We start from the raw sequence: 23932 nt of genomic DNA, 5'->3' as shown, positions 1-23932 counted from the left end.
AGCGTGCATTTAACGATTAAAATTTTTGTGCGTCTTAATTTTCGGGAGTCAACCAAAGAAATCACAGAGCAAGCAATCCAAAGAGCCAATAGTAAAATTTCCTGGAAAATGATTACAAAGCTGAGGGAAAAATCCTGTCACAGTCGTAAAACGCACATTAAGATGTGGGCAGCATGCTACAGCATCAACATTTTTGTGATTTTTGTCCCACGATTGGCTGTGGTCCTTCTTGCTTGTACTCTGATAATCCTGTACTGTGCGAAACATCAGCAGAACAACGGTTCATCAGTGTTGTTATAAAAACACTATTGAAGCGCCAAAGGTAACACACACAATACTTGAAAAAACCTTGGTTGATTCCTCTGTCATATGAATCGGTAAAACTTGAAAGTGAAATGTGCAGCGAAATCTGCAGCTGAGCATGATTTGCGGGACGGCGGCTGCCTTGTGGGTGTGCTTGTCGAGCGACGTCCTGCTGGCGGGTCACTTCACCAAAGGTGTACTGGCATCATTTCCGTGACGGTTATGACGTCAGCGAAATCTTGGTGCATCCCGGCACAAAACACTTTCGTGTTAAAACATAAAACCCAAAAATAAACAGCAGCTGCTGCCCTTCATGATAGCATTGACATAATGCTGGTTCCATATCAAGATCTGAAACCTTATGCGAAGAGGAAGCTGCAAGACCACTGGCAGCAACAGTGGGATAAAGCAATACATAATAAATTACGTCATTAAACCTAAAATAGAAAAGCCTCCCGCTGAGAAACATGCCACATCCAGAGGTGGCCTTACGCAGACTTTAAATTGGCCATAGATCACACAATCATACCTGTTAACTCACACAAACAAGCCACCGTGTCATCCATGTGGGAGGCTATCTGTCCTTCATATGGTTATTGAATGCAGGATGTGCAGAATCAAAAGAAAACGTCACTTTGATGAAATATACACACACTAGTCCCTTGCACCCTTCATTTTTATCAAACCATCCCATGTTCTCTTACATGAAAGTTTTTGATTACCTCGCTGATGTTGACTTTTAACATTAAACCCGAAATCACCATTGCGCCAATTGATGGTTTAAGTTGGTGCAGTCATACTACAGTGCATGAAGTCGCATATGCTAGTACAAAAACACCTAAAAATCCGCTTGTGATTTTGTGTACTAAGCAACAGTGATTTAAAAAATGGATTTAAATATGACATGGAACTTCACAATGTAACATTGGAACAATGCACTTTTGGCGTGTTATGCAGTATTTTCTATTATATTTCTAGCACAAGCTATTTAAGTGAAACACATTGTCTGTAACGCAAAACAGCTTTATTTCGATTAAATCCTTATACACACTTGTCGTGCTGTGAAAGACGTCAGACAAAACAAACCACTTCTGCACCAGCAGCAATTTCAGGCATGAAAGTGAAAGGCTCTTAAAAGTCATCTTTGGCATTGATATGTTGAGTATTACAGATAAAGGCACTCCAAATTTGGCACTGCATAAATTCACATTGGCTGTGTGGTATGAACAAGGTGAAAATGTCTATGCCAGAAAAAAACAACACATGAACAATGAGCATGTTAACAAAAACACATGAACAACAGGCATGTTATGAAATGACTGCACCAGAGACAAGCCTTCAGATTGATGGCAAACCGCTTCCTACAGGAATGATGGCGAACTGCTCCCACAGTTAGTTGTTTCACCTCCACACAGCCATTTTCACAGCACTTTCTTCCTTTGCTGTGTTCCAGTGCCTATCCATTTTCTTTTTTTTTATCAAAAGAAGTCTCACGCACGATTCCCTCTTCCACCTTGAACATGATCACAGAATAAATACCGGAAGACCATTTGTTCACTTTTTGGTCTTGCATTTTTTTGTGGTCATCACGAAGAACATCCAGGAACCAGCCCCTTCACTTTTTGGTCTTGCATTTTTTTGTGTCATCACGAAGAACATCCAAGAACCGGCCCCTGGCCATCTCTCGAGCTGCAATTAAAAGAAAGGGGGGGAGGGTTGCTTAGTTGGAACATTCAACATTTATCCACCGTCACTATAGGGAACATTCACTCTATGCTGGTTAATGGTCGCTTGCCTTTCCCCACTCCACCATTAGGCATTGTGATTATATAGTTCTTCAGTTTTAATATGCTGCAAGAATCGTATGTGGCAGAAGCCAAAGTCACATAAATAAAGAATGCCACCCCCATCGACCGCAAAAGGCCTTTGAAACTAGCACCACCCAACATGCCCCCCCCCCCCCTCCCCTGGCCATGCTCCACTGTTTCCTAGTCCTATCCTGCATTTCCAGGAGGTCAGTCTAGATACACTCCTTCGCACATTTTCGCCACAGTTTTTATGGAGTGAGGGGAAGTATTTTGCTCGGCTGATATGATGTACGCTACTTTCAGGCAAAAAGGGAAATGATTGGGGAAAATCATCCACCAGGCCCACATAAGACTAAGGCAATGGAAAAAAACAGCTCTCAGCCCCGTAGTTGTTACACGCTTCTGGTTCGTTCAGTGGTCATGCTGAGAAAAACGGAAAAGTTGTTTTCCCCACTACCAAAAGCAGGTAATGAGACTAGTCCCTTGTTGACTGAAGCAGCACATGAAGACAATGCTGGAGGACCAGTCCTGGCAGATCCCTGAAGTTGCTTTTCTTTTTCTGCTGCTTCCATAATGTCCAGTTTCCTCAGAATAGCTGGCTCACAAACTACCCCTACTTCAAAAACTACCCCTACTATCAGTTAGCACAAAGCCACATCGTCAAGGTAAGTTATCTGCCCCAGATTTGCTTACTTGAGGTTACCTTTAATGCGGAAACGCGTACACAGGAAGAAAGTCCGGGTGACTATCCAGTGCGGACCACTGGGTAAGAGAACAAGACAAGAGTGGAAACGGCGCTTCTTGGGGCAGCCAGATATGTCACAATCACTTGGCCTAGGTTCACCTAGCGGCGTCTGTTGTGGGAGAAGAAACTGCGCATCCGCTGCGCGGCATTGATAAATTGTGGCCGCTATCATTTCAACCATCATGTGTCACTACCCTCTACTTCACCATCGCAGCTACAAAGCTATGTAGTTCGCATTGGTTTCATTGTGACATTATCTGTTCGCTCGCCTGCACTTGCCGTAATGAGATGTTTCCTCTCCTACATATATTTTTGTTCCATGGTACAGATGCATAAAAAAATTAGGGGTTTTTAGGCGACAAAGCTACACCTAGGCCATGAGACGTGCCCTGTGGAGGGCGACAGATTTATACACCATGGAAATCTTTAACATTGGAGATAGATACACAAGGAGATAGATACACAAGGCTTCTTTACATTTACATGCAGTTTTCAGGAAGCTTACCGGATGGTTCAATATCAGTAATAATTCAAAACATCCAGATTTGATACAAACTGCTCAAATGTGCTTTTGAAATAACCCCCTGAAATCTCTCAACTTTTAGGTGTATCTTACCTGAAAAACCCACTCTGCTTATGCTATGCTTTCAAATGAACTTAAAAGTATGGTTAATTTTATGCACATCAGTGAGCCAGAGGAGCTGTGTGGTCATAAAACTGTTCTAGTGATGCCGTGCGAGCCCAGAATGTGTCAAATGAGACAAACGGTCGCTTCTCACAAATACTCCTTACGGGATGGAGCCAATATACCGTATATACTCTCGTAATGAACCCTCCCCCCACATTTCTTGTTGTGGATTAACTTTTTTTGTCACTTAATAAAAAATGCAGCGGAAATATGTTTTTATTTCAGCATGGTTGCTGATGCTGTAGGCAATCACGGTAACTTGATATCACCCTACAGTAGGCACAGAAATGCTAAAAATGCATTCCAAGAAAAAGAAACCTCAAGCGTAGCCGGAGATGTGAGCGCAATTGCCGTGGTTTAGAATTTAAAAACTGCGCGCTTGCAGTGCGCCACCTGTCGAATGCAAAACAAACCTTCTTGCGCCATAAAAACGTTGCGGCGTGCGAACAAAGCACAAAACGTACTCCGCACTCCTTCCCTACTCTTTGCTGTTTCAGCTGGTTCTACCGGTGTGCGAACAAAGCACTAAACGTACTCCACACTCCTCTTCTCTTGCTGTTACGCGACTTCGCCATTACGCACCGTGGTTTTGTTGTTCAGCTGTGTTCCAACCATTTTTTGTGCTCCTGGTGCGCGGCGTTTTAAACTACGGTGGTGGAACATGCGTTGCACGTGGAAATGGTACAGCTGTGTAGCACTTCAGTGTTGACCGGGTGCGTGTAGGCTACGGGCGAAAACGAGAGGGTTTCGGGCGGTGAACAGGGGTCGCCGTGTGTTTCGTGGGCCCAAAGAAGGGAAGTTTGCCGGTGTCGGAAAAAAAATTTTGGAGTGCCTTAACAGCACGGAAGACGGTGCCAACAACTAAGTGTGGCCGCAAGCGACTTCAGTGAGGAAGGAAGCTCCATGGTGAAGGGGGACGATGGCGAGTTGTGAATAAAATATAAATTCAATTTCATAATTACCTACGTGTTTTTTACAAAAATGGTAAGGCTTTGACAGCGCTTCTCTTAGCAACTTTATTGTATGAAATTTCAACTTTTAAAAAATCTGTTGCAATTTTTTCACGCATAATGAACCCTCCCCCCAAATTAATGCTGAATTTTCTGGAAAAAAAGTGGGTTCATAACGCGAGTAACTACGGTTATGCCTTGTATCCTTTGAGTAATCCTGAGAGAAATCTCTTCATACATAAGAACTGACCCCACATCATTATAAACTCTACACCCCACAGCCATCCCCTTACCACAATCACGATATAGCTGGCATTGAAATATCAGCTTTGGACTTAACTGTGACACCCATTATTAACAACTTTAAAAAACGTGCCGTTCCACGCAAATACTAGTTAACCCCTGTTTCATGGTGATAGGCCCAGCAAAATAATGCGGACACCAAAATGGTGTCCAGGTAAGTTTCAGAAAATTTTTAGTGCTCTAAATTTGTTTTTGTTTTGTTTTTCTCTGCAGTTTCTCATATTGGCCACCCACTGCATCACTGGTGGGAAAAAAAAAATCTTTTTCTACTGGTACAGGTGTCACGGTCGCTAACCTAATCACGCATTAACACATTTTTCCTAGCAAACATTAAGTAAGTGAGATGTGAAAGCTGGGGGCATAAGCTGCGATCTCAATCCACTTATTCCAGATTTTCATTGTAGAATAAGGTGGCCCTAAGTGAAAATTTGCCTGTTCGTACGTCCATCATGATGCATCATCACTGCTACGATCATGACATGCTCCTGAATGATATGAGCAGCAGAATTATGTTTAGAAATCAGTTTAGCAGAATTTCTGTTAGAAAGATGGTTTATAAAAGTTTAGGGGAATCTATATTAAGATACGGAATAACCATTTACGATCAAGCGTCTGTATACAAATTAAACGCTATTAACAAAGTCATTCGTAAAATTGCTTTTAATCTCGCCTATGGAACGTCCCAACATGGGGAAGACATTTCAGCCGTTATGAAGCATTTTACATTGCTTCCCGTGCAGGATCAATTTATGTTCGATGCACTCGTTAAAAATTACTTCTCTCTCAATTTTAAATCACCAAAAATAAAACCACACCCTCTAAGACGTTGATAAATTTATGTCCCAAGAATATATACGAACTACGGTAAAAGAACTCTAGATTACTACGTCCCACTTTTCTTCAATAAAATACACACAGATGATAGCCTCACGTCATTTCTGGACATAAAAAAATATCTAAGAAAATGTGTGACTAGCTTGAAAGTAGGATGACTGTATGGCCTGTAGTTTTAAAATTGATTGCTCCTTTTAATATCAGTAATTTGTTATCTCCTGTATAAGATCAGATTGTAGTTTACTATTGACTGTGTGTTCTCTGAAAGAAAGAACACTTCCCTTTCTAGGCTGTATTTGTATGTGTATGTTCTAGGTTGTGTTTTTTTGTCTTTTGGTTCTCCGGTTTTTGTACTTGTATGGCTTATGATGTAGGTTGTATTCCTTGTCAGTTGATTATCTGGCTTTGGCTTAACTGCTTTCAACCGAGACTGCCCAGCCTAGCACACAAGCCTCAGGGCTTATGCTGGCTGGATATGCACATGTATTTTTTTTTTATTTGGACGAATAAACTTCTTACTTACTTCTTACTTCTTAATTAGGAATAAAATCGTGCTCTTCCCTACAGACAGCGGAGGGAAATCAGAGGAAGACAGCAATTGGGAAGCTCATTAGAGACAGCAGAGTACAATGACATGCCAATGGACACAAGTCGACGGGACAGGGTTTGACCTATCAAAAATATTTTTCTCTCCTCTGGAATTTGCAAGTGATGTGTCACACCTTAGCACTTTCCTACCCACAGGAAAAGCAGTGATTTTGGGCAGTCTGAGAAACAATTTTTTCCTGGTCACAAAACATATGCAACATGTAAGTGTATGGTATCGGATTAAAGAAGAGTAAATTTCCTATGCAGTGGTAATTGTTTCAAACAAGAATTTCATTTTAAAAAAGAAAAAGATGCTGCATGGAGAATTTTTGAGACAAACAAGAAAATAAGCAAAAAAGTCGGTTTTGCTCCACACAGAAAAAACAAGAAATTCAATTGATTGATTGTAGGGTTTAAAGCATCGATGCAATGCAGGCGATGAGGCATGCCGTAGTGGAGGGCTCTGGATTAATTTTGACCACCTGGGGATCTTTAACGTGCACCGAAATTTCGTACATGCGGGTGTTTTTGCTTTTCGCCTCCATCGGAAAAACGGCCATGGCGGCCGGGAATCGAATCCGCGTCCTCGTGCTCAGCAGCACAACACCTCAGCCACTGAGCCACCGCAGCAAGTGTGTATATGTATAAAAAGCATTTTGTACATATTCTATCAGTGCAAAACCCCTGCAAATATCGAACGCCTAACTGTAAAATTTTTAAACTCAATGTTAGCACTAGTGGGTTTCGTGCCACTGTGCAAAGCAGTTCCTCGAACCATAGGGTGGCCACACATGCATCGCAGAAAACACTGGTTTTCTGTTCCACTCTTTTTGTTCGTAGCACAATTCGCAGTTTCGATACTTTTGCATTTTCTAGGGCATGTGTTGAACAGAGGTATCCGGTTCTGGGCTGGTTTGGCGCACTGTCACTTTCGGTGCTGAAATCCGATCACGAAGTGTTGTACTCCTAGGCAGCACTGCTAATGTCATCCAATAAGTCACATGCAAAATCCTCCAAATCACTAAAATGCAGCGTTCTCGTGGCGCCATAGCGCGCAATGTCGACACCACCTCCGTATCATCCAAGCGCCCGTCCCATGACACTAGCAAAGCTTAAAAAATCACCGCTTGCAGAAAAACAAATAAAAGAGTGTGGCTTCCGCGATCTGCTGCCGGCGGCGTGCCGTTGCTCCGGCCGTCCCATTCGGTGCGGAGCCAGGCGGAGAGTTGTAATTTTGTTAACTCCTATTTACGCCGCGAGGTTGCAGCTTTAGCCGACGGCTGAAGAGACGCTCGTCTGGCCGACACTGCCTGCGCTTTGAGTTGTAACTTGTATGTATTGTTCATAGACAGGCGATTACAATAGTCAAAATATCTAAGGCTTCCATGGGTATAAATTTTTGTTTTTGCATTTTGTTTTAATATGCTAAGGGGTCTCAGTACCTACTGCTTTCTCGCAACCAAATTATTTTCTGTGAGTGAATATGTCATGGTTTCCCGCGATGCGTTTCATACCGCTATCGACTCTACATGTACAGTGCTCACGGATTGAAACGCGACACTGCGAGCGCGTGGCCGCCAGTACATGCAGCGCCGTCCGTGGACGCCTGTGGAAGCTAGGTGTTGCATTGTTGATTGATTGATTGTAGGGTTTAAAGCGCCGATGCAACGCAGGCGATGAGGCGCGCCGTAGTGGAGGGCTCCGGATTAATTTTGACCACCTGGGGATCTTTAACGTGCACCGAAATCTCGTACACACGGGCGTTTTTGCTTTTCGCAGGTGTTGCATTGTGGTATACCGCGAAGATGAGAGCGTGTTGACCGTAGGCTTACTGCTTCTGGTTGCCAATGAGCGGGGCTGTGGTTTCCCGCAGCGACAGCGGGGCGCTGCGAGCCTTGAGCGCTGGAACGCGTTTGTGCGCCAACGGCAGTAGCCCGGCTGTGCGCGCAGCCGATTTCGCGACATCGTGTGCACGCGCTCTTGTTACGCGTGCACTTCCAATGCAGCACAGTAATGTTCATGTAATGCAACGTCACACTTATCTGAATAAAAGAAACTTCTGTACGAATGAGCAGCAAACTTTAGTCCAGGATGTAAAGCAAAAAAAAAAAGGAAAGACGCCTTTGCAGGCACGTTCGCGTGTGGTGCAGTGCATTAGTCGTTTGTCGGCTCTCCTCTTTTTTTAGTTTATATCATGGAATAAGGTTGGCTGTTCCTTCGTGCAGACGCTTATTTTATTCAGATAAGCGTGACCGTGCTTACAGGCACATTATCTGTGTCGCATTGGAATGGCACGCGTAAGAAGAGCGCCCGAGCAGACGATGTCGCGAAATTGGCTGTGCGGACCGACGGCCGGCTACCACCGGCGCACAAACGCGGTCCAGGCTCGCAGCGCACCGTTGTCGCTGCGTGGAACCACAGCCCCGCTTATTGGCAACTGGAAGCAGCAAGCCTACAGTTAAAACGCTCTCACCCTCTTGGTATACCACAATGCAACACCTAGCTTCCACGGGTGGCGCTGCATGTACCGCAGGTCACGCGCTCGCAGTGTCGTGTTTCAATCCGTGAGCAGTGTACAGGGGTGAGACAGTGAATCAAATTTGGGAGCAGTTTTTGGAGCAGCGAAATCTCGATTTTGGAGCAGAAGCACCTTTATTTGGAGCAGAAGAACTACATTTATTACATCACTTTAGGAGCCTAAAAAATCAAATTTTTGGCAACTCGGGGGGATAGTGCACTTTGTAATCAGTTTTGAACGCGCATAACACTGAAACAGCCTTTCAATGAAGTTTTTGTCTACCAGAGTGTCACAAGGTGTGAACTTCACTAGCTTTTTACAAACCATTTTTAAATTCGTAAAACGCCCTTGAAAATATGAAATTGAAAAACTAAGCAATCGTAAGGCATTTTTATCATCATGCGAATGCTGAAATTATTATTTTCGTAATCCCAGACTCGGTTTTACGCACAAGTGTAGAGCCACGGCAAAAGTTGCGCATAGGTAGGTGGCAGTCATTGCACCCCACTAGCCCTCCCATTTCAATCCCCAAGGTGCACGTTCACTACGATCGTAATTTGAGTACCGTTGGTATGTTTAGCCACCTCCCTCTTGGCATTCAATTTTACTTCAAATAGGTGAACCATTATTACTAGCGTGCAATAATAGGCCATCCCGCCATCGGTCACTGCTTCAACATTTTGCCGTGATGTAGCCTGCGCCGCCACTTCTGCAGTTTTGATCGTTCCATTCCCACTGCTCGCAAGCTCGCTATCAAAGGCAGGAATAACTCGGCGTTTTTTAACACTGCAATGAGTCCGAAATTTCACTTCAAGCACACACTGCGCCTCACGCTCAAGGCCGAAACACGGCAAATTCGTGGGCACCACGTTGTTTTTGATGAACTGCCCTTTTTCGAGTCGTGCAACTTCCCACAACAGATCAAACTACTAAATGTAAACGCAGTCACCCTCATAACCAAAACCACGGTAGAAATCGGCGAAGAGCACTCTGAATGAACCACGAGCAACTGCTTCGTCCGGCGGCCATGTTTTCCTATCTTCACCTCACCTAAATGGCAGCGCGCAGTAATGTCATTCCGGAGATACGGCGCTCAGAAAATTGACTTTGTTTCATCCACTTTCACGAGTGATTTGTCGCCTCAGTAGATGTAAGTATTTTTTATACAGGACTTTGCAATGGTTTTCGATTGGAAAACTTTAAAAAACTCAAAGAATGCAACATGTGCAACCTGACATTGTGACTTTCGAAAAAACTATCTTGGGGACAATTTTATGCGGGTTTTTTAAAGGAATGATCAATCAATTAAACCTTTACAAACAGCATCATGTGCACCTTGGGGGTGCTGGAAAATTATGCCGTCAGTAAGCATTTTTCCCCATGAAACTGACGGGAGTGTTAAAATCCTTGGCTCTCTGACTGTTTTGGAGCAGTTTGGCGCAATTTTTGAAATTTTGAAGCTTTTGGAGCAGCCTGGCGCAGGTAAACAAATTTGTATCAGAACTGCGCAATATGCGCAGCTGTCTCACCCCTGCATGTATTTTTTCAGAAGAATATTTGTGACTTTCTAGATCTACAGGGGTAATATTCTGCGCATAATCTGTTGCCATGACTTCTTTATTAAAGGAGCACTGACACCAATTTTCAGCGTTAATATTATTGCACAGTTCGCTTCCTTCACTCAACAGAATACCCTGGCTGAAATATGAGCGGCCTGCGACGTGAAGAACATAGTTCAATTGGATCTCATTTATCGCGCCAACGGAGCAGCGCGCGGAGCGGCAATCAGCAAATGGACATCAGTGTGACATCACCCCGTGAAGCCAAAAGAAGTGACGCAACAGCGCTCGTCAAAAACTTGTGACGTCACTTCACGCGCGTGGCCCCACGAGCGGCGAGCGGGCGCAACACCCTCTCAAGCGGGCGCCGGTGACGTCCGCACAAAGCGTTGAGGCCAGGCCGGGATTCTGTCATATGCGCCGTTCGGGATGAAAGCGTGGGAATTTGAAACAAACGATTTTCAGGCTGTTCAATGTAATTAACTATCGCGCGCTGAAGTATTTGAAGTGCTGTTTCAGGTTCCCCAGACCATTAAGCATCGATAAAAGCAATAAAAGTGTAACATAAAATTTTCGTGTCAGTGCTCTTTTAAGGGTATTATTTTTTCAGTGAGCCTTTTGATTTGATTGATTGTAGGGTTTAACGCACCGACGCAACACAGGCGATGAGGCGCACTGTAGTGGAGAGCTCCGGATTAATTTCGACCACCTGGGGATCTTTAACGTGCGCCAAAATCTCGTACACACGGGCATTTTTGCTTGCCTTCATCAGAAAAGCAGCTGCCGTGGCCAGGAATCGAACCCGCGACCTCATGCTCAGCAGTGCAACTCAGTGAGCATTGTACCCTAAGGTGATGACTAATATCTGTGCACGCAACACCGGCCGTAAGTAAGTTGTTTGGGATATTAGTAATAAACACATCAAGTAGAGAACTACCTATCGTTTCTCGTGTAAAGATTTTTATTACATTACTTAGACCTCGTTCATTTATGGTAGACTGGAAGTCTCTTTGTGCGTTTGCATCTGCAAGCATGCATGCTTGCAGGCGCAGAGCTTTCAGATGCTTTATGCATTAGAGCAAAATATTGATTTTGCTTTAATGCATAATTAAAAAGGTCAATAAAGGAAATGAATTGATTTAATAAGCACACTGAAGGGGGTCTGTACATAACCGACATTAGGCTCTTGTTGAACACACGGTAACTTAGTCATAATGGTGTGTAACTAAGCTGTATTCTTGGACTGCGTCACAGGCGATGCATTCCTGAACAAGAAGCAAAATGGCACCACCACATTTACCCTGCCTACTGCGAACGAAATACTGATAGCCATTTGGAGAATACCCTTCTGATGCTGAAGTATACCAAGTCTCTGTAAATAGTATCGCGGTAAAAGCCCTGGAAACTGACATTTATAAATAAATTAGAATGAACAGTATTATCGTTGGTACACAAAAAAACTTTAAAGGCGCTTGGCTTGTTCTCTATTATAAAAACTAATTTGAGATGCTAAATAACATGTACGGGTTTTTCAGAAATAAAACCGGCAAACATCATGTGTTTTGGAACCATGCATGACTACAAAAAAGAACACTGCTGTGCAACGAATTCACTTATGCTTCGCCCTGGGTATAGCCTACGTCAAAATTCTAAAGGCAACAATAACTGCCCTAATGGCACCAGTAACTACTTCTACCTTTCTCCTGCACTGGTGTGTTCGAATTTTTTTTGTTAAAGTCGCCCACAAACTGCGATGGCCGAGTTTTCTCCTCTATGCCCGCCTGCAGCAGGGAAAGCGACCTTGGGCTACGCGCGTCGCCATGCCGCGAAAGACGCGGCCGTGCCCCCTCTTAAAGTTAAGCTCTCTCCGGGCGACTGGGACGGCCGGAGCAATGGCGCGCCGCCGGCAGCCGATCGCGGAGGCCATGGAAAGAGGATGTAAGTGCGTCTACTACTCAGGAGATGGCGCCAGATCTCAGAGCACATGTGGAAAGCACCAAGTTCGAATGGGAAAACGTCAAACTTTGAACTTGAAAGTGTCGATAGTATACTATTGATTTGAACAAGTGTGGCCAGGAAAGTGAGAAAAACATTACGGTCTGCAAGCCAACCCCATGGCAGTTTTTATGTGCCGACGGGCTAGCTAAGAAAGGAAGAAAATGAGTTCATGTTATGACAGCTCCACCATCAGTTCAGGTGTGAGGAAAGAATTACTGTCTGCAAGCAAACCCCTTGGTAGTTTTACAGCGCAAAGCTGTGCGCCCCTACCCCCAGCGGTTTCATCTCCGTGGGCGAAACCACGTACTAAAAGAACACATTGGGACACTCGTTTTCCAACGCCTCGCGCTAGAACACTTCGCGCTTCAGACACGAGACTTTTACAGCAAAGCTGTATACCTCGCCAGAGAAATCAAGCATAGTGCCAGAGAAGCCAAGGCATTAAACTACAGCCACTGAGACATGCAAGTCAGCAACAGCAGCCATTTCGGCATTTATCAGTGTTGCGAGATCGCCGCATCTACGGCCTCGCCGTTTACTTCGACAGGGTCGTTTGTTAACAACACTACTGAGGATGCAACAAAACAGCATCTTTGAACACACTTCTGCTGCTGAAATTGATTGATTGATTGTGGGGTTTAACGCGCCAATGCAACGCAGGCGATGAGGCGCGCCGTAGTGGAGGGCTCCGGATTAATTTTGACCACCTGGGGATCTTTATCGTGCGCCGAAATCTCGTACACACGGGCGTTTTTGCTTTTCGCCTCCATCAGAAAAGCGGCCGCCGTGGCCGGGAATCGAACCCGCGACCTCGTGCTCAGCAGCGCAACGCCTTAGCCACTGAGCCACCGCGGCGGGTTTCTGCTGCCGAAAGGCTGTTCCATTCGCTATCTTTGATTCACATTCGTAACGACATCAGTAGCGAACAGCCGCAAAGCAGGGAGGACAAGCTAAATTGACCGACTAAAATGCAAAACAACAAAATAGCACTGCCAATGAATCTCCTCCATCCCCATTTGTAGTAGTTTACAACAGAATCCACTTTCGCAGAGCCGGATGATGACAGATTTTTTTTTTTTTTATGTGGCCCACAGGATAGCTAAGAAAGAAAGAAAATGAGTAGTGCTATGAAAACTCCACTATCAGTTCAGCAAAGCCTCACTGCTAGTTGATTGTTTCCAAGAACCGTACCCAACACTCGATGACACTGTTGCCTTGGGACAAAGACTTATGAAAAAATAGAAAAAAGCCACACCTAGCCCCACTAAAGAACAGACGCTTCAAAGAAATATAATAACTCATAATACTAGGGCTAAACATGCCTGTAACTGGTATTAGTATGGACCGTGTGTATGAGATTTCGGCGCACGTTAAAGATCCCCAGGTGGTCAAAATTATTCCGGAGCCCTCCACTATGGTGTGCCTCATCGCCTGCGTTGTGTCGGTGCATTAAACCCTACAATAAACCAATCAATTATATTAGTATAAAAAGAGAGGGGAAAAAAAAAAATACGAATGGGATACATCCAAGCTGAAAGTTGCAAAATGAAGAACATTTAGAAGACAAATAACTGTTTTTGAAATAGCAAGGAGGGATTCTAGTGTCGCACATTCCTAATACAGTCGACTCCCATTTTGCAGTCCATCGGGACTGCAAAAAACTTCCAATTAAACAAAAAGCACAAGAACATCATTGTTATCAGTACGCAATATGTCTCCCTTCTTGATTTCTCAGAATCTTGGCTTTCAGAAGCATACGACACAGTTGCCATGATAACTGAACCCGACGCGTCCACCACACAAACTGCTTACACGGCGCTGGGTGCAACAAGGAAGGTTGAGGACCTCAAAATAAAGAGATGCGTACACTGGCTTGAGTCTCAAGGCCTGCCGCTTTATCAACTGTGCACTGCCTCAGTTGCGATGGTGCAGACATCAATACAGAACACAGGGCTGTTTTCGGGCTTGAAAATTTTGAATTTTATCAAGAAAGGACAGTAACCTCGACGCTTTATATTCGAAATAAGCTCTAAAAAACTGATATGATAGGTTTTAGCTTCGAATTATTGAGTGCTTTCTGCCATTGTATTGCATGTACAGTGAAACCTCGATAATACGACTTTTAAGGGACCACGAGAAAGTGTCGTACGACCGGGATGCGGGTAAATGCCGGTCTAGTAGACGGTCTCATGAGACAGGAAGGATAAGAACTTATTTAAACTACTATATTTAGCGCGGTCTCAAGTGATTTTTTAACCTTTACCTGAAATCCCAAGTTTATAAAAAATGAAACGCCTACGTTGTGCCACATCCCCTCCATGGTGTCCAGCTAGCCCGCCAGCCAAGAGCCACGTGCTACGCGACCCCCGTGCCGTCCGGCGCCATTTATAGCCCGCCTGCCCTAAGCCTTGCGCGCACAAGATAAGGCCAAGTCGAGCAAATTGAGAGGAGAAAAGGTGGGTGCAAAACAGCCAAGGCCAAGCGAAACAACCAATAGTAAAAAAAGGCGGAGGTGAAAAAAATGGCATTGTCGTACATGGTGGAGAAAAGCTTTGAACGCTGCCGTGCCGTCGTGATTGTGTCAAAGTGCTCAACACATAGCCGTTTTCGTTTTCCACAAGATCCAGCAACGTGAAATAGATGAGATGATTCAAACTTCGCGAGTAAACCGTGTAGCGGTGAAAATTACACCGCGGTCTTGCTACAGTGATTTGCTGCAGCGGTCAGAGAGTGACCCAAAATGGCGGTGCCAACGTATACCAACCTTGCGGCGAATGCGCGTGAATTGAGGCACCCGAGCAAAGAAGGGAGTGGAGTCACAACGCGGCTTTGATTTGATTGATTGATTGATTGATTGTAAAGTTTTACGCGCCGACACAATGCAGGCGATGAGGCGCGCCATAGTGGAGGGCTCCGGATTAATTTTGACCACATGGAGATCTTTATCGTGTGCCGAAATCTCGTACACACGTACAACACGGCTTTGAAAGACACTGATAAGCAGAGAGGAGAGATATAGGGAGAGAGAGCATCATGAAAGGAAGAAACTGGGATCGAGCGGGCGGAAAAGTGGCTGTTCGGTCATCGCCTTGGGGTTGCGTCGGATATGTTTTCGCGTTCGTCGGTGGTCCGACGGAAGCTTCAAATTGACGGTCCGCCTGCCACCTGAACTTCGACTTCTCGCGGTTGGCACGTTGGCATACTGCTGCTGCGAGGGGCCGACACAGGTTAAGTCCCGGTCGCGAGTACCCGCCTGCTTGCTTGCGTCTGTTTAGCGAGTGGTCTGGCCCGCCTGCGGACCTTTGCACATCAAGCTGCATCAAACGGGGGTTAAGAATAAAGAAGACCGGGAGGAGGAGGCGAAGCGGTGTAAAAAATGGAAAAGAAACGCCGCTTTATCCGCGCTAAGGTCCATCGTATGAAGCGGACCACGTTAACCCGGCCGTCGTATCATTAGGGTTTTTTAAAGGAGCCATGAAGAGAAAAAAAAAGTTTGTTTTATTCGAAAAATTAGATGTTTAATAGTACCCCAAGAGCTTTCCCGGAAGCAAATGATGCTTTATTCACTGAGAAATAAGGCAATTTAAGCCAAAATTTTAAATCTCCCGCTAAAATTGCACATTTCGTCACGTGAACAATGGCGTCATACGAGCCGGTCCATGAAACAGGTACTTAGTATGTCGACTCCATATAGCACCCACACGCGGGAGTCGACCGAGACGGCGGCCATTTTAAAAATACTAGTAAAACCTAGTGCACCCGCAGCCCCAGTCATGGAATCGCCTGATCCGGAGAACAAAACTCTCGCCGAGGAGCTCGGGCTTGCATTTAACAACCTCACACCACTTGAACGCTCAATGCTTCTAAGTGCACGAGCGGCAAGAGTTGTGGGATACGCGGTGGACGGGAAAGCGACCATTCCGCGATAGCCACAACAGACGAACGCCCAGCCGTCGGCACCGCTGCCTCGTCAGCCCCGTCGCGACGGACGAATACAGACTGGTACGTACGTGCCGCATTTTCAATTTCAGTAGCAGTATCGCTTATGCCAGTTGGCCGGTGTCGTGTATGGAAAGCCGTTCGCTCGAGCTCTCTGCTCCGACCAGAAAGATTCGAGCGTCAATGCGCGGCAATTTTTTTCCCCAAGGTCAGAGCGCTTTGACGGCAATTTGACGAAGTCGCCGACGAGCGCCAGCATGTCCGGGTCCCTGCCGTAATCACTTCCTCGGAAATGAAGCGAGCACACTCGTACTTCCTTTAGCTCTCTTTCTCCTCCATTTGCAAAGTTCACAAAACGTAGCCACTTGCTTTGCCGAGGTTCGTCGTTGGGCAGCACATGAAAGGAGATCTCACCGGCGGGGACGTTGCACTCCCTCGACGATTTGCCCGTACTAAATGGGCATTTCAAAACAGCAACGAAATTTCATTGTAAAGTACTCGAACAAACTGAAGTTTTCAGTGGTTGTAAACTGTGAACGAGCTCGTAACGATAGCAGCAAGCTAACACGACCTCCACACCGAAACCTGTGCGACGAGTGGCACTATCTCGTTGCTGCTCTGTGTTCCTTACTCCCCTTGTTTCTATTTTTACCTTTGCTGGTGGGCGATATGACGGCCAACCTCCTGTGAAGGGATTACGATACCAAGCAAGGTCGCGGCTGTGCGTGCTGGAACGGTTCGTTGGCCCCGAAGAGCCTTGAACCCGAAAATTCGTCTGCACGACGGTGGCGAAGGCGACGACGGCGAGATGTTGAGTTCGGCTGGCGGTAGTTTCGTACGCATTGGCATACACGCTTGCGTGTTCGTTCGGAACTTCAACCGTTTACTCCACCGTTCTTTGTCATAAAAAGAATGTGCAGTATGTTTCACGGGCATTTAGCTCGCTATGCAAACTGTAAGCCCTGCCTAACATGCGTCTGCTTTTGCCGGCCTCTGCCAATCGCAGAGCATTCTCGAGTGACACCATAGGTTATGTTGCGGAAAATGAGCTGGTGGGTCGCATGGTCATTTCCTTTTTTCCTAATTATGTAGCTTATATGAGCGAAGTTTGCGTTATAAGTGGTGTCGTTATGGTTCTAACGAGGCAATCTTTCGAATGAACCAAACTTGTGTTTTCTCTTCATGGCCCCTTTAATACGTTGTTTCTATGGGGAGTTTCCTGGGAACGCGGTGATCCGTCGTAAGAAGCGGGCCGTCGTAAGTCCAGGGGATGTATCAGCGGGGTTCCACTGTAAAATAGTCGGGACCAGCACACAACTTCCAATTAAGCGACTTCAAATTATCGAGAGTCAACTGTATAGCCATTCAACTGCATTTCATCAAGCACACCTGGATTGCATGAAGGAAGGAGCATATAGGAGCCAGTGCCATGAAAGCCTAGTCATAAAAAATCAAAGAGAACTTGGCCTATTACACAACCATGTGTGTCACATCACAAGGACTTCAGGCCAGATTGTCAGGGCACTTTTGATACACTTTAGGGCATGGTGACTGGGTTAGCACATTTCACCAAAATGTAAACAAAATTTATCCTGATTCGACTCCCCGTTTTTGGGCAGCCTCTGGCATGTCGTGCCTGGGCTAACCTTGAAATAAGCAAGAGTGAAGGGAACGGCTTGAGTAAGTGTTGGCTTGCAAAGGTCGTCTGTGAGATGTCATTTTGCTGCCTAAATGTCTTCATTTCTGCCTTCTGGGCTGGGAAAAAAGTCAGCTTGTTCAGAAAAGAGCCAATTAGGAGTAATCGGCCCAAAGACGTGTACAGGTGCAGCACATGGCCTCTTGAAATGGTTGAAAAAGTACTGCAGAAATTTATACACTGCCTGAAGAGACTCCTCTCACGTGTTTTCATTTGGGATGTAGGAAAAACCTCTAAAATGAGAGCTGGAAAAGTTTGGTTTGGTGCATGAGCAAATGACAGGACAAAAGCTTGAGGAGAAAGTACAGGTTATAACCCCAGTCAGGTGCCATGCGAGCGGCTGCTGACCAGCTATGACTCGCACTAACAGCTTCTGCCCGTCACGCACATCAAACTCAACTCAGCACAGGCTAAGGAGGAAAACATAATTGACCGATTTCCTACATCGCATTATCATGAATCAATGCTAACAGCTGTTGCGGTATGTTACCGCACACGACAGCAGGTAAACGCAATTACTTTTTGCTGTAAAAATTGCACGTTACCATGGTAAATCTGTACCTTGATGTTGAGTCTTTATAAGCATTTTTTTCTTGTCACACTCACTTAAACAGGCAGACCATTCAATATTCAATGCTGGCAGGATTACTAATGTACGTGCCCAAGGCTTTGATATGTGCAGCTGCATATGCACCTCCGACTTTAATGAGACGCAGGACCACGATCTCCACCCTCCCTCTGTTTCAGGCAAGAGAGAGATACATGGGAAGAAACGGCGCTGCTTCTAGCAGTACATCTCCCCTCCTTACAGAACAGCAGTCATACCAGCCCTGAGTAGCCTGGAGGCTGAGACCAATTTTAAGTTGTCAGGACACTTCCAGCTTCGATCCCACAAGCGCCCAATAAAGCTATTCTATTCTGGCCTGCCCCGTTTCCAAGTTGTGCGTGTCTGCCCCTGAGTGAGGAGGGGAATTTTTATAGCTGAAACTACACCCTGGAAATTTCTGTCATACTGTACATGCTCTGCGGCTAAGCCAACTTTTGGCATAGCTACTGGGGCACAAGAGAAAGAAAAAGTGAAGAGGGGCTCACTGCCTGTGGCCTTCACGGACCCCTGAAATGCCCAACGGAAATCCGTAAAACCTTACAATGGGCTGTCTCTAAAAAAGTTTTCACATCACACCTAATGCCCATGTCATTTTTAACTGCAGTTGCCTGGACAAATTATCAGCTAAATTCAGCTGAAGCTGGAAGGGTGCACAGATTTTGCTGCAGCCTCAAACAGATTCACTTCTTAAATTGAAAATCTGAATGCTACATGTTTAGAATACTATAAGAATTCTCACACAAGGTTTGCTTTACTTAGCTGTTCCAAGTGAAATTTAAATGAATTCACTATACTTCTCACAAAGAGCCCTCATCCTTAGCAGCTCAAATTTTCATGAATATGCTGTACCTTTAAGCCTGCTTCAATGCACCTGCATAGGGAATGAGCATCCCATATTAGAGAACAAACTTAGGCGGAAGACACCGTAGCCCGAACTAAAAGTAAGAAGTGGACTTGGTGTTGTGGATAACAAATAAGGGAAGCGGCTCGCACGGTCATGAGCCTTGCTCCTATAGCTCGTGCAGGTGGTTCTGATCAGCGCAGCAATCAAGCAACTGGCTCTCTGGCTCTGTCTGAGTCACTTCCATGACACAGGTGGTGTGTAACAAGAAGCCCAAAGGCACGACGAGACCTGGTTTGAGGCGCGAACTTCGAGGCACACAAGACCTGGAATTCCATTGAACCTGCCAGATTCCACGGGCCTCGTCCTTGGATGCCACCTCAGCTCATGCCAAAGCCATTCTCTGTCACCTGGCTTTGCTGCCTGCTCTGCCATGGGGAAGTACGCCACTGCTGCGAATCTATGAGGACTGCCATCACAAGAGGCATAACTACAATTCAATCACTCCTGCAGGATCCGGACAAGCAGACTGTGAAGATTCACTGGCACTTGAGCCTCATTAACAGCAAGTACAACAAATTAAGCACCCTGAACAAGCGCATTCGGAAGGACCTTGACTTGGACGAATTTGACGCCTACTGATCGCCTGCTGCAAGCATGGCACAAAGCTTTACACGAGTATGACACGTGTGTCTACTTTGCCACATCCTCCATGGTTTCCTCCCATCTGGCTACTGAGTTTCCCAGAGTGCCCAGCCCTGACTATGGCATCATCAGGCACGGCAAGACCACTACGCTCTCGCTGACGAGGTGGCAAATATGTGGATGTAGCACGCGAGACGTGCGGCTTTGACCAACGCAGGGGTGAGACAGCCGAAACAGATTTGGGAGCAGTTTCTGGAGCAGCAATATCTTGATTTTGAAGAACCTGAATTTGGAGCAGTTATCGACATTTAATACGTCATCTTACCAGCCTGTCTTTCTGTCTGTCTGTCTGTCTGCGTGTGTGTGTGTGCATGCGTAGCAATATCTTCATAACCCCCTCCCCACATGTGCGTGCACGTGTGAAGGGGGGAGGGAGTACACTTTTTAGTCAGTTTAAAATACACACCACAATGAAAAACCTTCGAACAAACCTTTTTTTTACTAAAGTATAACAAGGTACGAACTGCACATACCTTCTTAACTTCTTAAATTTGATGGAGTTAGTATGCGTACGCAATTTAAAGAACCATTACAAATATCGAATAAAAAAATGCTGCAATTTTAAGGTGTTTTCATAATCATTTTGATGCTGGAATTACTTTTGTAATCCCACGTTGCATGAACGAGTGTACAGTGACGGCAAAAGTGGCACTAAGCGTGCCGATGATCTTTGGCCCCCACCAGCCCTCTCATTTTACCGCCCGAGGTGCATGTTCACCACAAACGTAATTTTAGTAACATTGCTATGTTTAGCCACCTTGCATTTGATATTAAATTTCACTAGAGATACGTTAACGATTACTACTGGAGTTTAATTGTAAGCAGTCCCGCTATCGGGCGCTGCCCAAACACTTTAAAGGGACAGACAACCGATTTTTGTCGAGTATATATTCTCTATACCAAATGAAAGGGCATCACTTAAAGCATCTTAACAAGAAGCGGTTTCGCTGAAAGCGCCCTAGAACTTTTTAAATAGAAATTTTTGGATCTACGAGCCGTATGTGTCCTCCCAAAAATAATGCTGGCAACCATGACATACGTAGCGTGGCAACATACTTTTGTCTGTATGCGAAATGAAAAGCGATATTTAAAAACTTGTATCCAGCTAAAAAAAGTGTGAATCGCAGGCTTTATTATTCCTTTTTGTGTTTTTTTAATTCACCTGTCTATTTTGCATGAAGGTGCCATCTGTTGGGATGGACGATAGGTAGAATTTGGCTTCACGTTGTGGAGGTCGGAAGTTCAATTCTCTCCGGGCGCGTCCTTTTTTTTTTAAGCTGCCGTTGGCGTATTTGGAAAACTGAAATTGAATATTTTGGCAGAACACGCCCCTGACTCAGGCAGAATCGCCAAAGCTACTTCGCTGGGTCAACGCTGCCGTTGGTTCGGGGCATGGAGGCTCAGTTAGCCACACAGAGCAATCCAGCGGCGGCGGGCGGCGTGTCTTAAAAATTTTCAAAATACTGTTTAAAAATACATACAGTTGAACCCCACTACAACGAACGCCGCTTCAACGAAATTTCCGCTTCAACGAAATATTTCCAATTCCCCGTCAGCTAGCCATAAAAGTCAATGCAACAAAGTCCTCGCCACAACGAACCATTTGTCAGGCTTGCTTTCGCTTCAACGAAATTTTCGATGATTTGGGCTGGGTTTGAACAATTATTTTACAATAAAATAAGCATAACGCCAGCTATCTGTAACTTTTTATACATTCAGGACGCTTAGTTTCACCGAAAATGCGCGTTGCGACCACACCGCCACCCAAAACAAAACAAAAAATAACTCATAGGCGCACGCCATTGCTTGATGGTGATAACGATGTGGCTGGCCGTCTTTACGCGAGGCGCAGGCCCGCTTCGCCAAGGCGGAGCCCCAGAGCTACAGCCAATCCGTATCCAGTTGAAATTGCATGAATGTGCTCCGCTGCTGGCGCGGTGCCATCATGTATGCGTTGTGAGCAGCTGTCCTTGCCGTTTTCCTTCTACCATTCTTCATAGCCAAGAGCGAAAATCATGTTTGCGCGTTTGGTCTTGAAGCCTAGTCATCCTATCTTAGTCGCGAGCGCGCGGTCATGTTAAATGCAAGCGCGCGCGTCTTGCCTGCCAAGGTCAGTAGCTGCCTTGCCCTGTCAGAGGATAAGATAACAGCACTGCTCCTGCCACAAGCGAGAGGGGGGCTTCCCACGGCCGAGCAGCTATCTGCAAGTAATCAGCTCGGTGGACACGCCTTGTTGTACAGCGATACGTTTTGCGCCTGCATATCTTCACCCCCCTCCGTAATGCGTTCTTTGGGTGGTGAAAAAACAGATAACCATTGGTATGTTTGTTATCCGAATAAACATGAGTTATTGCGCGTCACTCCTTTTTCTAAACATTGTATTATGCTGCCAATGTTGCGGAAACGCAAGGGGCTATTTTTCTAGCCTTTCCGTGATGTGTTGGGGCAGATTTCGCCTAACGAATTTTCGCTTCAACGAAATTTTTCGCACGTCCCGTCAATTTCGTTGTAGCAGGATTCGACTGTATACAATTTAAACTTATACAAATACTTGTGTTCAGAGGTTTTCAATAAGTGAAAAAACGTTTCAGCAGTTACAGTAGCTGCTAGGTTTGAGGTCACGTGACCAGGACACATATTGTAGTGTCAAGTTTCGACACTACGAACCGCCACCCTTCCGATTTCAGAAAGTTTACTGCCAAATTAAAATTATTTCCGTCAATTTGTTTATAAATTGCTTGTGGTTAGCGGGCTATATAAAATGCTGGCTTTCATATGCGCTAGAGAACATATACGCGACAAACATGGGTTGTCCGTCCCTTTAAGACGACGCAGCCTGCGCCGCAACTTTCGGCATGTCGATCGTCTAATCTGCGGGACTCGCAAGCTCGATATGAAATAGCAATAACTCAGCATTTTACGACATCGCAACGAGTCCGAAATTTCACCTAAGGACCCCGGTTATCGACACACGCACCACATTTCACTGAGCGGGCGCCATGTTGCTTTGGAAGAACTCCACCTTTCGAGCCGCGCAACTTCCCGTAATTTGGCACACGTTTTGAAGCATTACCATCGCGATAACGTGACTGTTCAGTACCGCAACCGACAAAATGATTAATTGGGACCCAGCTGCCCACGTAACCTAAACCATGGAAGCAATTGGTGAAGAACGCAAAGCGCCTGAAAAACGCAGCCCAGCAATCGGGAAGGTCGTTTTAGAAGCTGTCATTTCCTTCGTTCGACCTTCTTGCATTTTATACCCGTTGTGGGCTTTTGAGAGATGATAAAGGCAATTAGAAAGCGTAAGACAAGGGCTCAATAAATTAACCATACCAAGATCGCGGTGCTTGTGTCGTTCCGGAAACAAAGAGCACCAACAATTGCCGTTTTTTCGTCAGCTTGTGCAAATAGTTTGTCACTCGGGCTGACATAAGTATTTTTCAATGGTCCTTTGCAATAATTTCAGACGGGAAAACTCTGGAAATGTACAGATTATAAAACGTGCAATCTATTGTGACTTTCTAAAAACTTATCTTTGGGGCATTTTTCGCTATATAATCCCAACGTTTACGATGAGTTAAGCGCCCTCAGTGGGCTGACTGTCGACCACAATGTAGCCTCCACAATGCTGCACGTAGCTTCTGGAATTAACTATAGATGACAGAGATAACACAGCTCACATGTAAGCATAACGCGCAGTATCTGCACTTCACAACCTGCCTTGAACCACTCAATTGTGCAGTCTAGACAATACTTGGCGAAGTGTTCACACTTCATTTGTTGCCGACACTACACATTAGCACCACAGCACCACAGCAAAAACCTGAGGCCGCGTAGCGCTGGCTGG

General features: G+C 45.4%; 1 protein-coding gene across 5 annotated transcripts in view; it reads right to left on the bottom strand.

Annotated features, from left to right (window-relative positions):
- Positions 1-1305: 1305 nt before the first annotated feature.
- LOC144152626 (uncharacterized) overlaps positions 1306-23932 on the bottom strand; it is a 46587-nt gene continuing 23960 nt past the window's right edge. For 3 of the 5 annotated variants that reach the window (XM_077684002.1, XM_077683983.1, XM_077683966.1), the window contains exon 10: positions 1886-1992. In XM_077684002.1, the coding sequence (XP_077540128.1) occupies positions 1919-1992 (74 nt within the window). In that variant the 3' untranslated portion in view covers positions 1886-1918. Of the gene's footprint in view, positions 1993-17429; positions 17523-23932 lie in introns of those variants that run through there. The other 2 variants (XM_077683975.1, XM_077683992.1) reach the window with 2 other exon arrangements.

This window comes from Haemaphysalis longicornis, unplaced genomic scaffold (genome assembly GCF_048455015.1).
Source record: "Haemaphysalis longicornis isolate Haplotype H1 unplaced genomic scaffold, Haemaphysalis longicornis Haplotype H1 scaffold_1, whole genome shotgun sequence".
Taxonomy (NCBI): domain Eukaryota; kingdom Metazoa; phylum Arthropoda; class Arachnida; order Ixodida; family Ixodidae; genus Haemaphysalis; species Haemaphysalis longicornis.
This window is presented reverse-complemented; position numbering and strand designations above follow the sequence as displayed.